We start from the raw sequence: 27,586 nt of genomic DNA on the forward strand, positions 1-27,586 counted from the left end.
TGGTTATGACTGAGGATGTACTGTTCGATGTCACAAGCAGAAACAGGAAACACACACTTTCTGTGTTATAAGACTGAAGTCTCACTTGAATTCACTTGAAATTGATATCTATGAGCAATGCATCAAGTATAGAAACACATAGGATTTATCAGCATCTTCCACTTTTACATAAATGTTTCTGGGATGTTTCTGTACATATTAAAGGCCGAGACCCGTTTGTTGTAGTGTGTGGTATTGGTTCGATACCAGTATCACACAAGATCCCCAAGAATGTTTGACAGAAATATTGGACTTAAAATGTGTGAGTGATTGATTTTCTCACCTCTTCTGCAGACTACACTGGCTCGTTGGTTCCTGTGGTAATGTGTTAAGTGTGGTGTGAACTGTTTACAAAACTAAAAGGTTCCTGAGGTCTTGGTATGAATGCCTGGTCTATGTGATATTGCCATGTTTGTTTTTTTAAACCAGACATACTGTAGTGAATTACTTCTGTGTGGGCTTTGTCTAAAGCACACCTTGTGTGTGAATGTGTGGATGACTGGATGTGTAAAGTGCTTTGGGGTCCTTAGGGACCAGTAAAGCGCTATACAAATACAGGCCATTTACCATTTGTTGTATCATCATTACAAACACTAATGCAAAACACTAGAAACTTGAAGATACGCTCAGGATGAAAAATACTCAAGCCTTGGTGAGAGAAAGCAGTGGATCCTGTGGTTAACACCATACTTTGTTCTGACAGTGATGTTTTTAAGCCCTGTTAGATGTGGTCACATGAGGTCACAAGAAGGTCAGAGCTGCGTGTGTTGCAATTTTGATGACTTATTAGTAGGGGAGGGTTTTTAGCTTGAATAACATGATATCAAGTCATTAAATACTAAATTGATTCTTAAATATAAATGTATTTTCTCAGAAAGGCCAAAATCTCAGGTTAAAGCTTGGATCCTTCACCGGACATACATACATACTAGGCGTGCAACGATACACAAAATTCAGGGTTCGGTTCGATACTTTGGTGTCACGGTTCGATATTTTTTCTATACAAAAAAAAATGTTCATGCCTTTTTAATTTGTCATTTATTAAAATTATAGATATGGGGTGGCTGTAGCTCAGGTAGCAGAGCAGGTCAGCCACTAATCAAAAAGTCGGTGGTTCGATCCCAGGCTGCCTCCTGGCTGCATGCCATATATCCTTGGGCAAGATACTAACCCCATGCCTACTGGTGGTGGTCAGAGGGCCCGGTGGCGCCAGTGTCCAGCAGCCTCGCCTCTGTCAGTGCGCCCCAGGGTGGCTGTGGCTACAATGTAGCTTGCTATCGCCAGTGTGTGAATGACTGAATGTAGTCTAAAGCGCTTTTGGGTCCTATGGACTAGAAAAGTGCTATACAAATGCAGGCCATTTACCATTTAAATATATATTTTAACTCAAACGTACAGTTTTTAAATTTAATGTTGCTGAAACAACAAAGGGATAAAATAATAAATCTATCTGATGGAGGAATCACTCATCTTTGGAAAAGAGAGTTTATTACAGAGAAATGGCTCTTTCCAAAATAAAAGCTATACTAGACGCTTATTCTGGGTTATATTCTCAACAGCATATTAAACATATCAGGTCCCCATAAGGAGAATCATGTGCTAACGGCTGTCTAAATGACTCGGGTAAAGTTTGTAGCATGCGTGCTTGTTGTTTTTGTCTGCTTCCACTTGTCTTTGCACTCGGATGATGTCGGCGTAAATGTGCAGTCATATTCGTTGTGTTCCCACTAGTGCTGTCAGCATTACGTAATCTCGTTGAAATGACGTTAACGCCACAACACGGCAAATCTCCGTTAACGAGCTACCGCGGGCGTGGGGCGTGGGGCTGGACGGCCAACTCGTTAACAAGCTAACTGCGCTAACGCACTAGTTCCCACCCATGTAATAGAGATTGAAAATGTGACGTCATTCAGGGGTAAAACCGCAAAGAATTCTGGGAACTCGTGGCAAGAGGTACTAGCGCACGCAGGCTTTCAATTGAAATCAGTTTTGCAGCGATAAAAAGAAACACAAAAATGTCAAGAAGCTGTTGTATTATTAACTGCAATAGCCGGTCGCATGACAGCCATGGGAAGCCGACGGGTAAAGAGATCGGTTGTTATCGGATTACGTCGTTGAAGAGAAATTGTTCGAGCCATGTTTCCGAAGTAACAAAGACGCGACGGATGGCCTGGATTGCAGCCATTCAAAGACCAAATATAACGTCCCAGAACTCTCCAGCTCACAGGTTAGTCTGCTCCAAGCATTTACACAAAGGTCAGTCTGCTGTTGTAGTTAATGCGTCATTTTTCTTAACATAATTGGTGATATAGGTTACAAACAAGTCTGGCGCTGAACAGAAATTGTCGCGCTATGCTTCTATGTTTATTGTGCATAAATAGTAAATTGTCCTGACACAATATTGTGTTTCGCTTCTGTTATTACCATGGTACATTGACAAAAACATATACTTTTATTCACAGGATAAAACAGTTGTTTTGTATCACTAATTGTCCAGTGCGATTACAGCATACAATATTATTGTCACTGCTACATTTCTGTGATGAACCAGAAATTATTTCCACTACTAATTAATTACCGTTGAGCTCAAAGGTTATATTAATAAACGGTTAACGAATGTGTATTTATGACGATGTCCTATTAATAAACGGTCTGCTTGCAACATGGCAAATTGAACCCCCCCCACCCTCAATCAGATCTGGCGTTTGGAACTATTTTGGTTTTCATGTGACGTATGACCCTGAAGGTAAGCGAGTCATGGACAAAAGTAAAACAGTATGTCGGATGTGCCACGCAATGCTCAATAGAGATTGACAGACCACGTGACTTTTGCGCATTGCATGCCGGGAACTCGTGGCAAATGCAAGTACCTGCATCAAATGCAAACATTTGCAGCACCGCAAAACGTTCATTCTTCGGTTCCAATAAATTCTTGTTTTTTCTTTGCCGCACAAAAAAGGTATGTACAAAACGAAGGAGAACAATGCCGGTCCGTACAAAGACAGACTTGATGAAAAGTCAAAGAAAAGATACGAGGAAAAAAATCAAACCAGTGAAAGGGTCAGACCCTCACAAGCACACAGAGGGACAAAATACGTCAGCGTGCTGCCCAACTTTCACCACGCTCATATTTATAATTATACGCTTCTTGGAGTGAGTGCATAAACTCATGAAGTCTAGTAACTTCAGGTCATTGCAACAATCCCCAGTTTGGGTACAGGACCTTGAAATGTACCGTGTAGAAAGTAAAGACCATCGTACGAACAAAGGTAAGTTTACCAGTCTCACAAATCGTCTTCATAAATACACATTCGGCTTAACTTCTGTCTTGCTAGCTTGCCCTGCGCTCAGTGAATCTGCGTTAGACTACTCCGCCTGGGCTGCACTGTCGAGCACAGATCCACTGAGCGCTCAACACAGACAGCATCGTCAGAAGGAAAGTTGATAAAATAAGTTAAAAATTTTGTATTGTTCCATCAGCACACCATCAGTGCCAAAAGCCAACATAACACAGACTCTGATGCTGCAGGTTTTGTCTCTCTCCATCCAAAATTCACCAAACCAGCAGCAAAAGAAGATCAAAACTACACGTCACATGTAAGAAACATCGTAATTCCCTCTTACTTTTGCTGTTTTGCTTCCACCACAATAAAATCACACTTCCTGCACAGCTCTCTCTCTCTCTTTGTATTTCAAGAACAGTTTCACATCTCGAATCTCTGTTTTCTGCAGTATTCGATTGCAGCCTACTGTGGTTTTCTCAAAAATGACCTCTGACAAGAAAGTCTCATTTCTCCAGTTCAATACTGAAGAGATTTAAACTTTTTAAATTGCAAAACTCTTAGCTGTGTCTCTAATAAAACCTCTATAACTTTGCTCTGCTTCGCTTCAACAGCATCAGGTAATGTTCACATGTTAATTCATGGCTTTTGTCAGTTTTTTGATCTACTGCAGAATATTTTTAAGGTTATCTGCAATAAAAAGTCAGGCCAGGAAAATCTCCTTAATGTTCTTCTGTGTTTCATCCTGAGTTACTTTGACACAAAGACATCTGCTGTGATGCTTACACCTCTGATGTAGTCTGACTTTTTATTCAATTTTTATAGCTCCACATAAAAACAACAGTTGCCTCAAGGTTTAATATTGTAAGTTTATATTGATGATAAGTATTTATTAAGCTCTGAATTAAAGCTTCACATGTAAATCACAATGATGCAGAACAGCTGATTGTTCTGTAAATAGTTTGAAATGTTTGTTTAAAAAACTGCTTTGGCTGCATTAAAAAAAATAGCTGCAAAAAACTTTGTTTGCCAAACTCAGTTACTTTTTTGAAGAAGTAATTATGTAATTAATTGCTCAACATTGGTCTTTAAATACTGTATTTTGCAGACAGAGTTACAGACTCTCTCCCAGACCACAGACTCAGACTCATAATTCAAGTCAGAGCTTTAAAAGTTGTGTTTTCAAAATTGGAGTTCAAGTTATTTTTACTTCCAATAGTGTCAACATGCTACAGGTCATGAACAAGATTTTTTTAAATTTTCATTGTAAGTGGGCTAAAGCAGTTAATTAAAAGTAGTCTAACATAAATGTAAATGTTGTAATTTGATTATTTTAATAAACATGTAACTTGGATGGATTAGATGCTGGCGTGACCACAGTGCACACGTCTGCTGTGGCTCACAGTGGTCCAAGGGACGCTCAGGGAGTTTGTGTGTTCGCTCAGACACGTGAAAAATTAGAGGGAACATTGATGACCAGTGTTATCAGCCACACCCAAACACACTGCAGCAAGAAGCTCCATCAGTGTCACACTAACTCGAGTCAAAAAGAAGCAGCACAAGTTTAAAAGAATAAAAAGTCACTGATGGATATAAAGGACATTTTATCTGCTCAGTCTCTTCATATGTCTCATGTTCACATGTTCCATATCTTAACTGTGTGTAGCAACAACAGATAACACACATGTGTGGGCCTCATCTGAGCTCTGACACATGTAGCTCAGTGACAGCACTGTCTCTCTCTGCCTCTCTGTCTACATGGCTGTGAACAAAAATATAAACACTGAGGCTTCAAAATGCAGCATCTACAACACTGTCACTCTGCCTCCACCATGGAGACAGTCTCCATGGTGATGAGTACAATTGGCAGCGGAAACTGTTGTGAACTTCTCCATGAGTCATATTTCCTGTTTCAGAGCTGCTGATTGGCTCTTTGGGCCCTTTACCTTCAGGAGGTCATGGACGAAGCACTGAAGTCGTTTATCACGTAAAAAATATTTTTAGTTTATAATAATTTGATAAATAATAAAATATTAATAAAAACTGGAGGTTTTTTTAGAACTTAGATTTTAAGCTATTTATGCCTTTTTTGCTGCTCTTTTTTAAACTTATTCCCTTTAAACTGTATTTATTCTTTTTAAAATATATTGGTTATTGCACTGTAGAGGCTGCTGAGGAACAGTATTTCGTTTCAGGCTGTGTAACACGAAATGACAATAACCAATAAAGTCTTGAGAGCTGCCATCATTGTTCCAGCAGGAGGCAGTAAAACACCAAACTGCACCTGTTGTGCTGAAAAGGTGTGAGCATGTGCCGTAACCCAGTAAGTTACCTGAAAACAGAGATTGTTTTTAAACCTGTAAAGGGGGAAATCCTGACGAACCAATCCACAGCCAGAAAAGAAGTCTAACTCTGTGCTGCTCCAATCAGGAATCAGCTCTGTTACTGTGTGAGTGTGTAAAGTCACAGAGTAGCTGGTTTCAAATGTATCTATAAAGTTTATTTACATTTTATTTAGGCATCAAAAAACAGTCCAAGTTTATTTCTTTGGACTTTGTTCACTTAGTGCCACCTGGAGGACAGTCAGCTCCCTGCAGCAGCTCTGGAGGACTGTTAACTGATGAAGAGCTCGGACTGCACAGCCTGCTTCATCACCGACTTCTTTAAATAAACATGACCACGATCAGTCGCAGCACCTCAGACAAACGTTTGTTACACAGCAGCCACCTTCACACCGACTGAGCTCCATCACAGCTTCAGAGCTCAGCTTACTAAAGTCAAAGTTTATTTCCTCTCAGGTTTCTTACTTTCAGTAAAGTTTCACTGTTAGAGCCCTGACCAGCATCCTGCAGCATCTGGAGCAGCTGTGTGGTGCTGTCATGGCAATAAGGATCCAAATCTGTGGGGATGTTTCCAGCAGGGGTTATAACCTGCAGCCAGCAAGGTGTGCCTAATAAAGTGGCAGTGTTTATGTCACAGTGCAGCACCATCAGAAAACGGTGGTTTACATCTCTGTTACAGGAAACCTGAAGAGTTAAAACACAAGAGAAGAAAATCTAAACGTTACACAAAGAACAAAAAAGAACTAAACTTCATAAAAACTTCACAAATGATGCTTTAAATGAAAAATAAATCCCTGTAAATAATTCAACAGGTCACATGTTAGAATCAGAATCAGAATCAGAATCAGAAAGGGTTTTATTGCCAAATGTTGAGCAGGTTTACAACATTAGGAAATTGCTGCGGTGCTTCAGTGCAAACATGCTGTCATAAAAATATAAAAATAAGAATAAGAATTAAAAGTGCTAAGTGGATAGATATATACATGAGTGCAGGTGGTGATCAGTGCCAAACATGGAATGATGCAGTGACACAGCGTAGGGTCATGTGTTACTGGTGGGAACAGTCATATGGTTATTGTTCATGTGTCCAACAGCAGAGGGGAAGAAACTGTTCTTATGGCGAGAGGTTCTGGTGCGAATGGACCGGAGCCTCCTGCCTGAGGGGAGCAGGTCAAACAGACTGTGTCCAGGGTGAGAAGGGTCAGCTGAGATCCGAGCTGCACGCCGCAGTGTCCTGGAGGTGTACAGGTCCTGCAGAGATGGGAGTCTGCAGCCAATCACCTTCTCAGCAGAGCGCACAACACGCTGCAGTCTCTGTTTGTCCCTGATAGTGGCTCCAGCGTACCACACGGTGATGGAGGAGGTGAGGATGGACTCGATGATTGCAGTGTAGAACTGCATCATCGTCCGTGTTGGCAGGTTGAATTTCTTCAGCTGCCTCAGGAAGTACATCCTCTGCTGGGCTTTCTTGATGACGGAGGTGATGGTGGGCTCCCACTTCAGGTCCTGGGTGATGGTGGTACCCAGGAAGCGGAATGAGTCCACAGAGGTGATGGGGGTGTCAGTCAGGATGATGGGGGGGAGTGGGGCTGTGTGCTTCCTGAAGTCCACAATAATCTCCACTGTCTTCTGGGCATTCAGCACCAGGCTGTTGTGGCTGCACCAGGACACCAGACGTTCAACCTCCCTCCTGTAGGCAGACTCATCCCCGTCCGAGATGAGCCCAATAACGGTGGTGTCATCTGCGAACTTGATTAACTTGACAGACTGGTGGGTGGAGGTGCAGCAGTTGGTGTACAGGGAGAAGAGCAGAGGAGAAAGAACACAGCCCTGAGGGGAGCCGGTGCTGATGGTCCGGGAGTCCGAGACATTCTTTCCCAGCCTCACATGCTGCTTCCTGTCCGTCAGGAAGTCAGTGATCCACCGGCAGATGGGATCAGGCACATTCATCTGGGAAAGCTTGCCTTGGAGATGGTCTGGAAGGATGGTGTTGAAGGCAGAGCTGAAGTCCACAAACAGGATCCTGGCGTAGGTTCCTGGGGAGTCCAGATGCTGCAGGATGAAGTGTAGGGCCATGTTGATTGCGTCATCTACAGACCTGTTGGCTCTGTATGCAAACTGCAGGGGGTCCAGGAGGGGGGCAGTGAGGGTCTTGAGATAGGAGAGAACCAGGTGCTCAAATGACTTCATGACCACAGATGTCAGAGCCACGGGTCTGTAGTCATTTAGTCCAGTGATCCTAGGTTTCTTGGGGACAGGGATTATGGTAGAGGACTTGAAGCAGGCAGGCACATGACATGCCTGCAGTGAGGAGTTAAAAATGCCAGAAAACACTGGGGCCAGCTCGTTTGCACAGTGTCTGAGGGTGGCAGGAGACACGCCGTCTGGGCCGGGAGCTTTTCGAGCATTCAGACTCTTAAACTGCTTCCTCACATCTGCTTCATGAATATGAAGAGTTGTGGTGGGAGGAGGTGGTGTGAAATCCTCTTTTGTGTGGGGTGAGGAGGGGGGTGTTGTAGGTGAAGTGTTTGAAGGTGGTGATGGCTCTATGGAGGGGGGAGAGGTGGGGGAATGAGTGTCCAAAGTGTCTCTATTGTTGGGGCCGTTGGAGGTGTGAAGGCTGCCTGATGGCTCGTCAAAACGGCAGTAAAAGTCGTTGAGGGTGTTGGCCAAGAGCAAGTCGTCAGTGGAGTGGGGGGTTTTAGGCTTGTAGTTGGTGATATTCCTAAAACCTTTCCACACAGAGGCCGAGTCATTCTCTGAGATCTGCTGCTGCATCTTCTCAGAGTGCTGGTGTTTTGCAATGTCCACTTCTTTAGTGAACCTGTACTTGGCCTCTCTGTAGGTGACTAGTAAACAAGATGGCGGCGCGCACAGACGCAGCGGCCCGGAGCTCCTACACTTTTGCACTTTTGGTGGTACTGTGTATTATTTCACACAGTCTGGGGTTACTTCAATACAACAGAGATGATCTACTACAACTAAGCCGTGGAGATCTTCAACTAACATCCGAGTATCTCATCCCCCCGGAGATCGTTAAGCAACCCCCGGGGCTACCCGCAACAGCAAGCCGCAGGAGGAGACGTTGCGAGCGGAGGCAGAAGAGAGGCAGGCGGGGAGGCCTGTGGGCACGGCTAAAAACTAGTCCGTTTAAACCACCACTCCCGATCATATTCCTCTCCAACGCCCGTTCAATCCGTTACAAACTGGATGAAATACGACTGCAGATCGCCACTCGACGGACTTTTAATAACTGTTCGTGCATGATTTTCACTGAAACCTGGCTGGACAGCGCCATTCCCGATGCGTCTATTGATCTAGCAGGCCGCACCGCCTATCGAGCCGACAGATCTGCGGACTCGGGTAAGAAGACTGGCGGGGGGCTGTGCATCTATATTAACAACTTTTGGTGCACGAACGTCACGGTAACGGAAAGACTGTGCAGTACAGAGGTAGAACTGTTGGTGTTAAAGTGCCGTCCATTCTATCTCCCTCGGGAATTTTCTGCCGTTTACATCTGCGCTGTTTACATTCCACCAGATGCTAATGCTAAGCTAGCGTTAGCACAATTGAGCAGCAGCATCAATAACAGCCTGGTAGCACACCCGGACAGTGTCTTTATTGCGGCTGGGGATTTTAACCACGCGGACCTGAAATCTGTACTTCACAATTTCCACCATAATGTGAAGTGTGCTACCAGAGGAGATAGAACGTTGGACCAGGTGTACACCAACATGGCGAATGCGTACAGAGCCCAGGCTTATCCCCACCTGGGTCTGTCAGACCATCTCTCCCTTCTGCTACACCCAATATACACACAAAAGATCAAGAGCACTGGGATTACAACCAAAACCGTGAGAACATGGCCGCAGGATGCTATTCCGATGCTTCAGGACTGTTTCCACTGCACAGACTGGGATGTATTCAAGGTGCAGGACACTGACAATCGTGTCGCATTGGACAGTTACACCTCCACTGTCTTGGACTACATCTGTTTCTGTGTGGACAATGTAACAACTTGGAAACGATTCCGTGTGTTCCCTAATAATCCACCCTGGATGACACACGGAGTTCAACAACTTATTCGAACGAGGAACAACGCTTTCAAATCCGGGGACCAGGAGGCATACAGTGCTGCCAGGGCCAACCTGAGAAGAGGCATCAAGACTGCCAAGCAGCACCACAGGAGGCGTATCGAGGCCAGGTTTGAGAACAACACAAACCCAAGGCAAGTCTGGGAGGGCATCAGGGCTATCACGGACTACAAAAGAAGAACACAATCACCCTCAGCCGACAGTTCTACTCTGGCTGAGGATCTAAATCTTTTTTATGCCCGTTTTGATAGGGAGAACACCGACCCTGTCCTGTCCCCTCTCCCCTCAACCAATCCTGCTCCAGTCCTGAGCACTCGTGAGCTGAGGCGTGTGTTCCGGAGCATTAACACCAGGAAGGCGGCCGGGCCAGATGGAGTGCTGGGCCGGGTGCTAAAAGACTGTGCTGCGGACCTGGCGGACGTCTTCACCTCTATATATAACACCTCGTTGTCCTGTTCACTGGTACCATCCTGTTTCAAAGCAGCAACCATCGTTCCCATCCCAAAACAGTCAAATGTCACATGCCTGAACGATTTCAGACCTGTGGCGCTCACCCCCATTCCCGCCAAATGCCTGGAGAGACTGGTTATTAAACACATCAGAGCTGCTTTTCCACCATCCCTGGACTCGCACCAGTTTGCATACAGGGAGAACCGGTCAACCGAGGATGCGATCGCCACAGTGCTGCACACATTACTGAAGCACTTGGAACACAGGAACACCTATGCACGGCTCCTCTTTGTAGACTACAGCTCGGCTTTTAATACCATCCGGCCATACAAACTCCATCCCAAACTCCACCAACTGGGACTTAACTCCTCTCTGTGCAACTGGATTGTGGACTTCCTCACTAACCGTAGACAGAGTGTCAGAGTGGGTAAGAACACCTCTTCCACCCTTGTGGTCAACACCGGTGCCCCTCAGGGGTGTGTCCTGAGCCCTCTGCTATACACTCTCTTCACCCATGACTGTATTTCCTCCTGCGCGTCCAATCTCATTGTTAAGTTTGCAGATGACACTACAGTGCTCGGACTTATATCCAACAATGATGAGACAAACTATAGGACAGAGGTGCAACAACTAGAGTCATGGTGCCACGACAATAACTTGGTCTTAAACACCAAAAAGACCAAGGAGATCATTGTAGATTTCCGGAAGAAGGGTCATAACAACCATCTGCCTCTCTTCATTGGCAGTGAGGCGGTGGAGAGGGTGAGCAGTTTTAAATTCTTGGGAGTAACTGTGACCGAGGACCTGTCCTGGGGCAACCATATCACCTCAGTTGCACGGAAGGCCCAACAGCGCCTCTACTACCTGAGGAGACTGCGGAGCGCACACATTCCCAGATCTCTGATGTTGAACTTCTACAACTGTGCCATCAGCAGCGTTCTGACGTATGGATTTCTAGTGTGGTTCCCCAGCTGCACCAAGGCCGATCAGCAAGCACTCCAGCGGGTGGTGAAAGAAGCTGGCAGAATTATTGGAACAAGTCTGCCAGGGATCAGTAATATCTTCCCCACTCGCTGTCTGAGGAGGGTGCACAGTATCCTGCGGGACCACTTTTTTCAAATCACTTTTTTTTTTATTGTCACATCACATGTGCAGGCACACTGGCACAGCACATGCGAGTGAAATTCTTGTGTGCGAGCCCCACAAGCAACAGAGATGTGCAAACACAACAACACAAACGAGCAAAATACAAGAATGGCCAACCTGAAACTAATAAATATATGTACAATATATAATAGTGTATGCATTTCTGGATGTGTATACTAAATATTTTCCTACGTGTGTGTGTGTGTGTGTGTATACACATTTTTACAAATTAAATAGTAAAAAAATAAAATAAAGTAATAATAATAATAATAATAATAATAAAATATATAAAATATACAGAGTTGAATATGTGCAAAACAAGTGGCATTTATATACAGTGTGGAGTGCATAATGTTGAAGTTCCAGTAGTGAAGCTGAGGTGTCTATGACGTGTTCAGCAGTCTGATGGCCTGATGGAAAAAGCTGTCTCTCAGTCTGCTGGTACGGGACCGGATGCTGCAGAACCTCCTTCCTGATGGAAGCAGTCTGAACAGTTTATGGCTGGGGTGACTGGAGTCCTTGATGATCCTCCCCGCTTTCCTCAGGCAGCGCTTCCTGTAGATGTCTTGGAGGGAGGGAAGCTCACCTCCAATTATCCGTTCAGAGCACCGCACTACTCGCTGGAGAGCTTTGCAGTTGTAGGCGGTGCTGTTGCCATACCAGGTGGTGATGCATCCAGTGAGGATGCTCTCAATGACCAACATCACCCTGCGCGCCACCTTTTCCATCTGCTGCCCTCAGGGAGAAGGTACAGGTCTATACAGGCCAGAACATCCAGACTGGCCAACAGCCTGTATCCACAGGCTGTGAGGCTCCTGAACTCTCTGCCCCCCTCTCACGGACAATAACCATATCCAACTTCTTAATAGCAATGAACTGGTCTGCATTGGTGCATCATATCTTTATGTAAACAGTGGCCAGGTTGAATGAAGCAAACTCCCGCGGAGAATAAAACGGTTTGCAGTGAATAAAAAGGTATTCCAGAGAGGGAGAGCAGTGCTGAGCAATCACTGTTACATCTGTGCACCAGCCACTATTAATGTAGAAGCAGACACCTCCACCTTTGGTCTTACCAGAAAGAGAGGCCTGCCGGTCCGCGCGCAGCAGATGAAAGCCCTCCAGCTTGAGCGCGCTGTCCGGGATGTCCTCACAGAGCCACGTCTCCGTAAAACATAACACACAGGAGGAGGCAAAGTCTCTGTTCATGCTTCTCATCAGGGCCAGTTCGTCTGTCTTATTCCTGAGTGATCGTACATTGGAAAGGAAGATCCCAGGAAGAGCAGTTCGCAGTCCACGTCTCCTCAGACGCACGAGTGCGCCGGCTCGCTTACCTCTCTTTCGGCGTCTCACCACCTTAACTAAACTCTGTAGCCGGTCACTGTGGTTTGTCCCAGCAGCTCTTAGGAAACAAACTGCTAACTTCAGTGTCAGCACACACTGTTAGTAAACTATGCAACACTGGATTCAGGTTTCAGTTGTGTTAAGTTGTGAAGTTGTGATGAAAGTCTTCTTACTGACACAGGTAGAATGGTCAGGCGTCCTCTGTTCCTTCACCGTTCATGAACTGTCACTTATAAAATGCTGCCAAACATCAACTACACTCAATAACTAAACGTGTGCAGGTTACAGTGATGGACGCCCAGATCTGCACTCCAAATACAAACAGACTAAAGGTGTTTCCTCCAGAAACAAAGACAATATTTACAAAGGTCTCACAGGTAAATTGTGAGCGATCACAGCAGCATCTCATCCTGACTAACAGCTTTTAGATGCAGGGAGAGCGTCGTGGTTCAGAGGTGGTTCAGCAGATGATGAAGGCCTTTCTGTTGCATTGTGTAGTGCTGTGGAGGCCATGATGGTCGACTGGGTCTGGTTCTACTGAACTCACAAACACTTCTGAGGGATTTACACCTGAAGCCTCATTGAATGTGAGTCAGAAACAAACGGCTCAGCTGTGATTAATGGATGTTTCCCTGCATTTCTATTTTCACACAGTTTATTTCTTACAGCAGGAAAACTGAACAGAATGTATGTAAGAGGTCAGAGTGAGGATGACGTCACTTAATACAGGAAATACATGTTTGTCTGTTTTGATGATGAAAGACTTCTTCAGCTCTGTAAACAGCTACACTTGAGAGGACAGAGGTGATTTCATGGATCAATAACAATGTGTTTATCAGCTTTCATCATCGCAGTGCAGACATGACGTCAGATCTATCAGAGTGAAGGCCGTCTCTCTGATGACGTCACAGAGCAGAGTCCTTCTGTCCAATAAAGGATCTCAGATCAGCTGCTGCCATCTTGTGGCCACAGTTGGTTACTGTCTCTGAAAGTTGTCTCATGTTTCCTGTTGTCCTGCTAACAAAGGCTGGAGCTCATCATGCTGAGAGGGCAGCAGCATTTTGTGGCTCTTCACACATGTTCATTATATTCTGATGATCCTGGATGGAGACAAACTACAGATAAGTGTGTTCAGCCCAACTAGTTTATCTCATTACAGCAGTTTGATGTTTCCCTTTGAATCCCCCTGAAGATCCTGACAGTGAAGCACGTACATAATACTCCAGCCTTTCAACTCTGAGCTTATTTAGTTCTATTAATACACTGAAATCTCATTTGTGTCATGAAGAAAGTCTTTAATCAAACAGAATTCAAAGATCAGAAACATTTCATATATGGAGTTAAACATGAATCATTGTTTCAACAACATATTTATTGTTGTCATAAACAGACAAGAAGACAACAACAAACTGCTCCTCCCATTCAACACATGTCAGTCCATATCCCAGCAAACTAAATCATCTCCATTTACACATCAAATAGAAACATGAATCACTTGGAATGATTAGAAACTTGATAGAATTTCAAATCTAGTTTGGGGAGTCATTCAGTGAGAAACAGTGAAATGATTTTCCATGTGAAAAGGTGGACAGCAGAAACAGAAAGAAAGAGTGAAACTAAAAGAGAAACAAAGAGCTTTGGAACAACGAGGCAGCAGGAGGACAGCTGCAGTTTAACAGCTTCAACTCACTGACAGGAAACAACATTAGAAACATCATCATCCTCAACTCATCTGCTGCACTGACACTGACACCTTCAACGGACACACCTTCACTTCATCATCGTCTGTCCAAATGTATGGAAACATCCTGTGAGTGAAAGTGTGTGTGAAGGTGTGTATGTGTGTGTTAGTATCAGGATCAGAGAACGACAGCTTTCCTCTGTTCCAGTCCAGATTCACTCTGATCCTCTGGAGCTTCTTCTGAACTGAGAGAGGAGATTCTGCTGATGGTGAGAGTGTGTAGTATTTACCTTTATTGAACCCTATTATCCATAATCCAGTCGTGGATCCAGTTAATGGTGAGTATTTACCTAAAACGAACAACCGTATTCTCCATAATGTAGACCGCATGCTTCCCTTCCTCTGCAAAGACTCTGCTAACACACCCAGTCCCCACACTGTACTGTCTCCAACATCAACATCCCAGCTGTGAGTCCCTGAGTTAAAGCCCTCAGAGCCCAGGACAGAGCAGTATAAATCAATCCTCTCTGGATTATCAGGAAGCTGCTGCTTCTCTCCTCCTCGTCTCACACTCGTCAGATCTTCAGACAGGATGAGGTTTGGATGAGCAGTGTTTGGGTCCAGAATGAGAGGAGTGTAGGAGACCATGTCCTTCATGTTGTTCCAGATGTTGAAGGTCAGGTTGCCCAGGTGTTTGGCCTGGTCTATCAGAGCTCCTGAGGGCAGCTGTGGATCATCCAGCAGGGGGCAGCGCTGGACTCTTTCCACTGCAGCCTTGTAGTTGTGCAGGAATGAGACGTCTTCAGCTCTCAGCTCGTCCTCTGTGGCTCTGACTGTGTCTGAAAGAGCTGCTATCTCTCTGCTCAGAGCCTCCATCTTCTCCTTCATCATCCCACACTTCTGCTCCTCTTCCTCCCTCAGTGCAGCCAGCCTGGCCTCCTCTTCCTCTGCTAGAAACTGGTGAAGCTTCTTAAACTGCTCCTTAATCTGCCTCTCTGTGTGTCGGGCCTGGACCTTAATGTGTTCTGCTGTTTGATCAAACTCCACTTTAACTCGTTTGCAAACCTTTAACTTCTTCTTTAAGGGCTCCAGAGTTTCCTGAAGTTCCTTTTTCTGAGTCTCTGCAGACGACACACACTGGCTGCTGATGGTCCAGACAGAAGAGTTTGAGTTTCTCAGAGTGCAGACTGCAGAGAGCCTCTGAAGCTTTCTGATCTCTCTCCTGTAGGAACGACTCACACAGGTTCTTTAAAGCCAGACATAAAGGTGGATCCTCCTTTGAAGATCTTCTGTTACAAACTGGACACTCGTGTGTTGGTCTCTCTCTCCACCATCTCTTCAGACAGTGTTCACAGAAGCTGTGGCTACATGACAGAAGAACAGGATCTCTGAAGACCTCCTGACAGACCGGACAGCAGAGATCCTCCTCTGATCTGGAAGCCATTGAGTCTGTGAGTGAAGCTGAAAACAGCAGACAGGAAGTACAGTCAGTCCTGGCTCCCCTCCCTCCTCTACCACCTTCACTGAAACTTCCTTTGAGTCGTGTTTCTGCTCAAACTCACATTCAGTGTGTGGAGCGTCAGCAGCTTGAAGCAGCAGTGTTGGAGTTTTCCACTTTTCTCTCCTGTAGCTGGACTCACTCAGAGGAAGCTGCTAGTTTGGTCTGAGCTCAGTACTTGCTGTGTTGTCGATTGCAGTGTTAGGCGATAGCACAATAGGGAAAGAAATAAGCTGGAAAATGGGCTCTATTTTTACTGTTTCCCCTCCTGGAAGCAACGTGAGGGATCTCATGTATCTGATGTTACCAAACGAAGATGTCAGGCTTGGAGAGCAGCGGTGAGACGAGCTGATATCGAGTTCTCTGTCATCATTTTTTGTTGGTGTGCTCTTTATAGGCTTTTAGTTTTATTTTCAATGCGCTGAGGTCATAGAAAATTAGAACAAACAGCCTAATGTCTCTTGGCATCCAGGCGCAAGCAGTCTCTTTGTCTTTTGTGCTGATTTTAAGCATGGTTCCAGCAGACCTGCTTCCAACAGTGTGTTTGTTTTGATTTGTGGCTTTCTAACATGGCGCCGCGATCCCACAATGCACTGCGGCTCTACATCAACTCTAAAGCCCTATAGGGCACACACAAACACACAGTGTTGGAACGCCGATTACAAGATGCTTAAAAGCAGCTCAAAAGAGAATGGACTGTATAGAGACCGATTGCGTCCAGAGGCGAAGCGGCGGTACTTGCAGAAAATAGCGTGCATTGGAAATGTGGACCCGTATGAAATACGGCCGTGGAGTAGAAACCCTGAAGACCAACCGCTATTGACGTAGCCTGATATATTTTCGTACCTTGTCTGTGGAGTCAGCGCGTACAAGTCGTCATTCAAACAAAGGTAAATCAGCTCGAGTACTGCGAGTGAAACGCGTTTGATTTCCCTGCAAACATTCAGATTAGTGCAGCATAAATTCATTCATGAGGGGAAATTACAGTGAGAACATGTGGAGGCTGTTAGATGGATAACATAGTGAGTTCAGTGCATTGATGTGACATTGTCCTGAAGGATTGTTATTCTTTATGGTTAAAGAAATTGCACTATTCATATTTATTATAAATAATTCTAATTATACATCTTGCTTCCATGTTTGTATTCTGTGTCACTAAAAATACATTTTATTTTAGTTTTATACATTGATTAATGACCTGCAGAATCTCCTTATCATATTAAGTGATTCATAATTGTCACTTTATGCTTTCTACATCGCTAAAGTGATGACATCCTTGCATTACATACTTTAGGTTCATTCTCTGCAGGCAGGTTTCTGACAGAGAGCAGACAGATTTAGAATATAACATGCAGCGTTCTATAGATGGACACATAAAGAAATGCATAATTACATGTGTGTGCTAACTTTCTAAACACTTTGTTACATTTATGATAAAGTAGATTAAACACATTTGTGTCGGCCTTGGCTCATAGTTCTTGTCTTTAAATGAACTTTGTCTGTGTGTGTTTCACTGCACTCTCAAAGACTGAATGAACCAGCATCGCAGCCATGGGTCACTGTGAGCATCACAGGGAAGGTTGAAGCCGCCCACTGCAGCTGTATGGCCAGAGTCGTGGAGACCTGCAGCCATGTCACTGCTCTTCTGTTTAATGTAGAAGCAGCAGTGTTGATCCGTGGCACAAGGACTGTTACAGATGAACCTGCATACTGGGTTTTGCTGGGTAATGTGACCAAGATACAGTCAGAGGTTGGCCATAAGATAGACTTCTCCTCTTCAGCTGCCCAAAAAAAGGCTCTTGATCAAAACATAAACAGACCATCTGTAGTGACAGGTAAAAGGAGCCGTCCTCAAAACAGAAAAATCCCACCTGCTACTGTGGAGGAGTTGTCACTACTATTGGATACTGTGCTGGTACACAGTAAAGCTGTGGGTTGTGGGAATGACCCATAATGTTTTATCTAGGGGTCTAGATTTATGCCTGTAGTGCACTGCTGTGTAAATAATTTGCATTTACTGAATATCTACTGACTGAGTCCCACTGTTCAAAAGTTGAATAAAGAAACAAACTAATTTTTGCCTCTTTTTTTATTAAAACCACCTTATAGAACATCACATCAGTTACAGTGTAGAATCCATGTCCTTTATAGTTTACAAATGACAAAATGTTTACACCAAATCATGAGTGTTTACATGATATCACCCACTACTAACATTACTTTATTTACTGTATCTTTTGAAAAAATACAGCAATAACCTATGTCAGACCTTTTGATAAACAAAATTCTAATGAAAGTGAGAACATGTACACTGTTACATCTTTCAGAAAATGTTTTGAAATTGTGGTGCACAGTTCAGAATAAATGTTTTTCAAAAACCATTGCGTCTTTTTAGTAAATGTTTATTTCCAAAAGAAATTTCTAGAAGTTCAGAACAGTAAAATTCCCGCTTTTTAGAATGAATTAGAAGTTAACTCTTACGTAGTTAAACTAAAATACTCTTTGAGAGTTAATATATAAACTCTTAACACCAAGTGTTAAATTATCAACTCCAGACAGATTTGGTGTTTAACACTAAATCAGAGTTAACGTACCAACTCTCCAAAAAGAGTTAAATTAACACTCTCTGGTGTGGACCCATATAGACACTTTAATGGTGTTAAAATCAAATCCGACAGTGTTAATTTGGACATGCTGGATTTGCTGTGTGATCGTCTGTGCGTCTCTCTTTACTGAGGATGAAGAACTTCCTGTTTCCTGGTTTGTCACATTTGAGTGACGTGAGGGGAGGAGACAAATGTTGCTGTTGGACTTTTAACTAAGGTGTGTTTCAATCCTGCCTGCAGCTCAAAAGCTGTAAAACAGGTTTTGTGTCTTTTCACCTCCACAGGTCACAACATGAAACCTGTTGTGAAGTTTATAAAATAAAGTGTCACTCGGTGGTGCAGCTGTTTGTCAGCTTCTATTTTAGACTTTGTTCTGGTTCTTGTTCAGGTTCCCAGCAGTGGGAGTGTAATGCAGTCACACACACACAGGTGGTGTTAAGGTGGATTCACTTAGTTACAGACAGTGGTGTTATTTCCTGTAACTAAGGGTGTGTTTCACTCCAAAGTTCAGACATTAACCTGCCAGAAGTTGTAAAAGTTACTAATAAAGAGCTTTTATCTCATTTCACATGCAGGTCAGAGCATGTGATGCAGCAGTTTGAGAAAAATTGCTGCTGATATAAAATATTTTTTGATTGATTAATATTGAATTCTCTCGCAGCTGCTCTATTCCCATGTTGTTGCAGTATATTAATAACTAACCTTGTATTGTGGATGAATAATCTTAGTTGTTCTCCTGACTGAAGTTTGGCCCGTGTATAGCATCCTGCTATGCGATTGCATTTGTCCCTGACCACTTGAATCCCTCACGTTAACTTTTATCGAGTGGAAAAAAAGTTGGCTTTCATCCTCCAGCTTCACTGTACTAATGTTATGCTAACATAGCTGTGTCGCTAGCAGTTACGTAGCACAACATTATATACCAGGTAGTCCAACTTCAGTAACCCTGCAAACGCCACTGCTGTTTAGTTTTCTGTCTTTGTGTTGGAAGTGGCAGCAGAGCTGAACGTTTTAATTAGTTTCAAAAATCTCTCAGTCAGAACATGGTATGAAATGTTTAGGTGGAAACTAGCGAGCTAACTTCCTGTTAACTTCTAACTCCGTTAAATGTAATAACTTCTGTTTTCATGGATGCCCGGATGTTAAACTTAATTGTTACACCTGCTAAAGCAGCAACGCTGATCATTTTATTAAAGATGAAAGAATTTAGACCGTTTTTAACTCTCAGTGTTCGTTTGACTTTGGGACCTGAAACAGACGGAGTTTTGGACCCAGATTACTCCGTGAAGCTCCTCACTACGGCAGCCGTAATGCTCTGACAATCCATCAAGCAGTGCAGCTTACCAAAGTTGTACTAAAACATTTTTAACAGATTCCTGCAGCTAAAATGGGTTCGAGGTCAGTAAGCACAACCAGAATTCATACATAAGGCACACTCTCGATTTTTGAGAAAATTAAAGGATTTTAAGTTTGCCTTATAGTGTGGAAAATACGTTATACAGAAGAAAAGAATATATCGCGATATATATCGTTACCGCACGTGCTTCAAATTATTAGCGATATGAATTTTAGGCCATATCGCCCAGCCCTACTCTAAACTGTAAATAAAGTTTTAAAATACCCTGTTTTTCTGTCACAAACTATACTTTAATAATATGTAGTGGTGTAATCTTTATATATCTGATCAGGTTGTCAACATAAAGCATGTTTGCAAAAGTCCTCCGATGTTTTCCCAGATGTTGCTAGCTCCGATAACAGTCAGCTGACAATGAACTGAGCTCACAGCTCCGATGTTCCAACTGTTTTTTACGTTAACCGGTTAGAATTGTGTGTTGCACATGTTGCATCCGCAGATTCTCATTTTCACGTGACGGTTGTCTCTTTCTGCCTGGTCTTGTGTCTCTGTGCTTCTGTAACTTAAATAACGAGCCGACATTGTGCTCACGATACCAGCGATCAGCTCGACAGACCCTCAGCTTCTCTGCATACATCCTCCTCACCTGTCAGCTGTTTAACACCTGCTGCTAATTCAGGAAAGACGCCCACGTTACCTGGTGATAGTCACAGTTTAACGTGGGCAGCTGCAGCTTGATATAACGTAATTTCGGCACAGTATTCTGTACAAGATAAGTAAATGTAGTTTGTTTCCTGAGCGCAGTGTCAGGCGTCGTGTGGAGGCGAGGAAGAAGGAACCCAAACGCAGGACTCGCAGGTAGGTGCAGATTTATTATGAGGAGTGGATGAACAGAACAAAGGGAGAAAATGGCTGGCTGGCTGGACAACTGACTGGAAGGCTGAATGGCTGGCTGGCTGAACGCAGGCGGAAACGACAACAGAACATCACATGAACATCAACATCAATGACACGACAGAGAACTGGTGAAACCGAGGAACTTAAATACACAGGTGAATGATGACAATGATTGGAAACAGGTGAGTACAGGGCTGAACATAATCTGACTAATGACACGGGAGACAAGCTGACACGGGAAAAAACAGGAAGTGAGAACATTAATGTGGCGAACCAAACTGAACATGAACAAACTGAAATCACTGGGTCAACGACCCAGGAACCCTGACAGTACCCCCCCTCCAAAGGCCGGCACCCGACGGCCAAAAGAGAAAGAAAAAAAACCAGAACAGGGTGGGCGGAGGGGGCCCAGGACGGAGGGACGGAGTCCACACCAAGACAGTTCAGGTGGGCGCCCCCGTGGCCCGTGGCCGAGACGAGACAGTTCAGGTGGGCGTCCACGCGGCCCGTGGCCGAGACGAGACAGTTCAGGGGGCCGACCGTGCAGACGGCAACGGCGACAGCACTGGTCCGGGGGCCGACCGCGTGGAAGACAACGGCGGCGACGCGGACACAGTTCGGGGGGCCGGCCGTGCGGAAGGCGACGGCGGCCACTCAGGCGAAGGCGGTCCGGGGGCCGGCCGTGCGGAAGGCGACGGTGGCCACTCAGGCGAAGGCGGTCCGGGGGCCGCCCACGACGGCGATGGCGCCCGGCCAGTGGCCTAGCCAGCGGTCTAGAAAATGGCCGTTTAGCTCCAGACCCAGGCGAGGCTGAAGGCTCTGAGGCTGAAGGCTCTGAGGCTGAAGGCTCTGAGGCTGCAGCAGACGAAGGCTCTGAGGCTGCAGCAGACGAAGGCTCTGAGGCTGCAGCAGACGAAGGCTCTGAGGCTGCAGCAGACGACGGCTCTGAGGCAGAGGCCGGGCCGGGCGTGGGTGCAGCTGAGGCAGAGGCCGGGCCGGGCGTGGGTGCAGCTGAGGCAGAGGCCGGGCCGGGCGTGGGTGCAGCTGAGGCAGAGGCCTGACCAGGCGATGCAGGCGCGGAGGCCTCTGGCCGGAGACAGGCAGGGCCAGTAGGCGCGGAGGCCCCTGGCTGAGGAGCGGCCGGGCCAGCGGGTGCGGAAACCCCTGGCTGAGGAGCGGCCGGGCCAGCGGGTGCGGAAACCCCTGGCTGAGGAGCGGCCGGGCCAGCGGGTGCGGAAACCCCTGGCTGAGGAGCGGCCGGGCCAGCGGGTGCGGAAACCCCTGGCTGAGGAGCAGGACGGCTCACAGCTGGCTCTGGGTGCTGTGGCTGCAGGTCCGGGAACTGGACGGGATGGTGGACAGGTGACTGGGAAACAGGAGCAGACTGGACAGGGGACCGAGCTACAGGAGGTGACTGGAGGACAGGAGGAGACTGAGCTACAGGAGGTGGCTGGAGGACAGGAGGAGACTGAGCTACAGGAGGTGACTGGAGGACAGCAGGAGAGTGAACTGACTGGAGTGGAGATGCTAAGGGATGAACAGGGGTAGGTGAGGCTGCTGGCTGAGCTACAGATTGAGCTAGTGACGGAGATAAAATTACGGCTTGGGCTAGTAAGGCTGGTGCCTGGGCAGGGGACAGTTCAGCTAACCTAACTAGGGATAGTGCGAGGGCGTGAAAGGCTGGGTCAGGAGGTGGATGAAGTGGTGACGTAGCAGGTGAACCGGTTAGCTCTTCCAAGTCTCTAGGGAGGTCAGGCTGGGTTCTGGCTGCCCTCAGCCTGGGCGCTGGGACGGGCACGGAAGGCGGCTGGACACCAGTCACCCCCACCTGAGAAACAGAAGCGGGTGTGGAGTTAGACCGGGTCGCAGCTGCCCTCCTCCTGGGAGCTGGCACTGGTGTGGGCGTAGACTGGGCCCCCATGCTGGTGGGCAATGGCTCAATAATGGGTGTGGAAATAGTGACGGTATGTGTGTTACTGGCAGGTGTATGGGAGAATGTTCGGGTTTTCCTGCCACCACTATCTACAGTCTTTGGAGGAGCAGAGCAGAAAAACTCTTCCCAGTCCACTTCCTCCTCTAGGAGGGAAACGTCCCATGAATCAAAGACGGGTTTATTATTGGGTTGAAGTGGAGAGTCAAACGAGGGTGGAAAACAGTCGCTGGAACTCACCACCGGGAATTGCTGAAAATAGTCCATTTTATGGCGGCGTGTGCGCCGCTTTCTCCGGGAAGAGGAAGCGGCCGGGATAAACAGCTGAGCCTCTGGCGCGGTAGCCTCCGTCGAGCTGAGGTGGGAGGCGTAGCCGTTGTGCCGCGGCGATGGTGGAGGTCCGGCGGATGAGGCGGCGGGTGTGGGAGCGAGGAGCGGAGTGGCGAGAGAGGGAGTGGCCGAAGCGCGGCGTGGAACGTCCACTCTCCACGGCAAATGCTCCGGTACAGGTGAGGCAGCAGGTGGGGGAACGCGGCGTCTCCGAGGCCCGCCCAGAACCAAGCGAGTGCCCTCGAAGACGTGCTCTCGCTCCGCGAAGAGCCGCTGTTTTCCCCTGAGCTCCTTTGCCCAACGGGAAAGCGCTGCCTCCTGCCGCTCGTAGAGGTCCGAGTCTGCTGGGTTCCAATCGTGTCTTCGTGGCACGGGTCGTGTCATTCTGTCAGGCGTCGTGTGGAGGCGAGGAAGAAGGAACCCAAACGCAGGACTCGCAGGTAGGTGCAGATTTATTATGAGGAGTGGATGAACAGAACAAAGGGAGAAAATGGCTGGCTGGCTGGACAACTGACTGGAAGGCTGAATGGCTGGCTGGCTGAACGCAGGCGGAAACGACAACAGAACATCACATGAACATCAACATCAATGACACGACAGAGAACTGGTGAAACCGAGGAACTTAAATACACAGGTGAATGATGACAATGATTGGAAACAGGTGAGTACAGGGCTGAACATAATCTGACTAATGACACGGGAGACAAGCTGACACGGGAAAAAACAGGAAGTGAGAACATTAATGTGGCGAACCAAACTGAACATGAACAAACTGAAATCACTGGGTCAACGACCCAGGAACCCTGACACGCAGAGCTGCTGGAGCTTGTGTTTCATTCAGAGTGACTGACCTGTGTTAAAGATGACAAACGAGATTTAAAAGGAGGTGACGGACACTGAGAAAACTAGAGTACTCTAACCACGGACCAACTTTATCAGCGGCTGATATCCGGTCACTGGCACACAGCTTTAAAACCTCCGCTGAGTTTTCGCTCTCAGTGATTAAACACAGGATATAATTCACTCAGGTTTTGTCTGTTGGGTCATGTTTACTTTGCTGTTTTATTTACAATTGAGCAAATCGGTTTGGCTGAGGTTAAAGTTACGTTTCATAACTGCATAGTTTTAGTAAAGTTTGATGTCTCACTTGAGCATGTTAGGCTTAACCATTCGTTTTCTTTGTTATCTGGTGTTCATTTGTGTTAAACTTTGTTAAGCATTGATTTTGAATTAAAACTAACATTTAACATCTTTTTATACAAGGAGGAAAGAGGGGGGGGGGGGCATTTCCACTAGGAGTACCCACTAAACAACGGCCACCAGGCAAAAGCAATGGTTATGACTCTATCAGTGTGAACCTCGCCCCCTGACTTGGCCACCTGATGGGTGAGGCTGACAGATAAAATAAATTCTTGAAGACAGCCGCAGGGCCAGGACTGCCATAATGACCTTAAAGGCCGGTCCGTGAAAATAATGTCGGGCATAAACCGGTCCGTGGCGCAAAAAAGGTTGGGGACCGCTGCTTTAGGACACTGGCATAGTCTCTGTTATGGTGCGTACACTCATAGGACTCTGTAGATCTGTTTAACTCACATTGGTCTATATGTAGCACATCTATTTAGAAAGTCTGTATAATTGTTCATGGTGCATCTGTATATCTGCCCATCTGTACAGTAATAGAGAACATCTATATGCTATACAGATCATCTGTACATTTGTGTTATTGCACTTACTACTCTTGCACTTCTGATTAGATGCAAACTGTATTTCATGACCCTGCATTTATACATGTGTAATGGCAATAAAGTTGAATCCTATCCTATATTGTAACAGTTACTGATTTTCAGCAGATTAGACCTCCCATCTCCACCCACTGGTGAAAAAGAGTTACAACTTCCTTCAGAGGAAATAGCTGTGAATGTTTCACCTGGTATTATGAGATAAACAATGATCGGACTGCCTGTAGATGAATGCTGGTGTGTTTGAGGTGACTCAGGGGTAAAAAGTAAAAACTCAGAAAATATTTAATTGTCACATTTCTACTTTATTCCTTAATTATTGCCGTCTTTATATCAGCAAAATGTGTTAAAATATAGTGTGTACAAAAATATTTTTTTACAGAAACAGACACCTGGTAGAGGGAAACTCAAAGTGGCCAGCTTTGGCTTTTATGGGGTACTGTGTTGACACCATGCATTGTTTGTATGATGTTTATCATAGACTGGTTCAGTTTATTCATGTTAAATCACATGTTGTACTAATAGGTGGAATTTGGCTGATTCAGCCTTTTACTGCAGCTCAGCAGAAACTCCTGTGCTTTATAAAGAATTGGGATTACTCATTTGATCCTTAAAACAAAAAGAAAAACTGAATAACATCTAGTCCTGCCTTTGTGATGACTTGATTTTTTTTCCTTACAGCTCACTGGTTTGACTTGCTGCTCTTAATGATGCTCAGTTTCTCCTCAGTGCTCTGACTCTCTGTGTTTGCTTGTTGGATGTTGGTCCTCCTGGACGCCTTTCTCACCTGGGCCCGAAAAGTCTTACAGAGGAAAAAGTAAACCAGAGGGTCCAGACAGATGTTGAAAACTGACACCATGGTGGCTGCCTCCTTCAGGTAGAACAACACTGGATCCACAGAGCAGGTGTTCAAAAGGAAAGTGTCGGGAAGTCGAGCCAGGTAATGGGGCACAAAGCAAACACAGAAGATGCTGACCAGCACCAACATGTTCCTGCGAGACTTCACCAGCTTCTCAGAGCCAGAGGAGGCCAGCTGCCTCTGCTGTGCCTGCAACACCCTGCGAGAGGTGCTGTAGTAGAAGAAGACCAGGGATATGGACACCAACAGGAAGACGACAGCAGAGAAGGTGTGCATGATTTTTAACATCAGACTAATTGATGCACTAAAGAGGAGCTCACAGTGGTTGGGGATAGAGGTCAGAGGTTTCTGGGTGATTAAAAACATGATGCCGTAAGTAACTGATGGAGCCAGGAGACAAATCCAGGTGACCACGGAGACAATGTTGGCAGTTCGTACTGACTGCAGGACATGAGTTCCTGAAGGTCGGACGATCTTCAGATACCCGAATAGAGAAGACAAAGCATCCAACTTCAACTAATCAGTCACAGTGGAGCCAAATCTGTCATTTTAGGTCAAATTACCACAACTTTCAACCACTGGCACGATTGAAAAAATTCCAACTGTTCCTGACAGTATCAACTCTGTGCTTTTCCGGTGATATTAGGATCATTAAAGTAATCTTGGCAAATAACACAGACAAAAAAAAAATAGAAAACATTAAAAAAAACAAAAACAAACAGTATTTTAAAAATGGCCTGAATAAATGCTTGTTTTCTGTTGAACTCCATCACACTCACTGTCTGTTTTCTCAGCCAACCTTCATCCTCACGGGGGTGCTGCAACAGAGTGCCTGAGATTACCATACTGAAACTAATACCACTGAGTTGCTGCTTTCAGGAACTGTTAGTCATTAGAAGTGTGACAGGAAGTTGCTCATGAGTGAAGCAGGACATGGTTGTTCCTTCCAATCTAAAGCCGTCCACTGTATTAAATCCCTTTGAGTGGCTATATGAGTAAGTTTCTTACCTGTGTTCAATTATCAGACAGGGTATATGATATTATTAAAGTGATTTGAAAAGTATGATGTGTTTTATATGTCAATAGAAAGAATTCAAATCTAAGCTTGAGTTTATGTGACATTTCTGTATTTTGTGTCATTTGAGTTTCACACTTTTTTGCATTAAATCCTGTCCAAATACAACATGTGTCTGTTCCTTGGAGGAAGTGATGCAAGAGAGAGTTTAACGGGCAGTGAATCTCAATACAGGACACAGGGTCACATTGGGTGCAACAGTGCATACACATTGATAATTTAGTCAGGGACACAGCGTTTGTGGTCATTAACACTTTTTGTAATCATTAGCAGTAAAGGCTCCTTACCTGTTGGCAGCTACATAACACATGAATAAGATGCTGGCGTACATGTTGAGGAAGAGGGCAGAAGCTCCAACGCTGCAGTAGAGCTGCCAAATGATGACTGATGTGCTACCATAGTGGCTGATGCGCAGTGGCAGAGAGAGGCAGAGCAGGAAGTCAGCAGCTGTCAGGTTCTTCATGTAGACCATCAAGCTGCTTGATGCCTGCTGCTGAGCTCCACAAAAGTAAAACTTCATGATGAAGCCATTGAGGAGTAAACCTACCTGAACAGACACGGAGCATGGAGAACAGGAATGTAGCACATGCACAAAGATCTTTTGTCAAATTAATAACAGTCCACAGTCTGAAGATTTGAAACTTACCAGAAACAACAGGCTGTAGACCAGCATAAAGAAAGGGTTGACCGATGTGCCGACAGGATCACAGGTCTCGTTCAAAGGCGAAGTCATGTTTTTTGGGTCAACCATGTTCCTGAAGCTGAAAAATTAATCCTTTTCATTGAGATCCGTCTTTCAAAGTATCTGGCTCGATAGAGTCTACTGTTAGTCAAAGACCAAGGATTCACTTCCTCATGTTGTTTTACAAAGAGATTGTAACATGGAAGTGTGCCAAATGTGATGATATCTGAATGTGAGCAAGG

The 27,586-nt window shown here is 45.4% G+C and overlaps 2 protein-coding genes and 1 pseudogene across 2 annotated transcripts in view; all 3 read right to left on the bottom strand.

Annotated features, from left to right (window-relative positions):
• Positions 1–27,586, bottom strand: part of LOC146578426 (T-cell surface protein tactile-like) — a 553,052-nt gene that overhangs the window by 179,273 nt on the left and 346,193 nt on the right. The gene's annotated exons all lie outside the window — the stretch shown is intronic.
• LOC146578443 (nuclear factor 7, brain-like) lies at positions 14,417–15,990 on the bottom strand (annotated as a pseudogene).
• On the bottom strand, positions 25,411–27,413 carry LOC146578444 (P2Y purinoceptor 14-like). The gene is made up of 3 exons (XM_085268742.1): positions 27,309–27,413; positions 26,951–27,209; positions 25,411–26,072 (listed from the first exon to the last, which is right to left on the bottom strand). The coding sequence occupies exons 1-3, from the start codon at positions 27,411–27,413 to the stop codon at positions 25,411–25,413; spliced, it is 1,026 nt and encodes a 341-aa protein (XP_085124868.1).

Source organism: Mchenga conophoros, linkage group LG3 (genome assembly GCF_057382185.1).
Source record: "Mchenga conophoros isolate Kocher_MC1m ecotype Shallow Benthic linkage group LG3, M_conophoros_male_GT1.1, whole genome shotgun sequence".
NCBI classification, from domain to species: Eukaryota; Metazoa; Chordata; class Actinopteri; order Cichliformes; family Cichlidae; genus Mchenga; species Mchenga conophoros.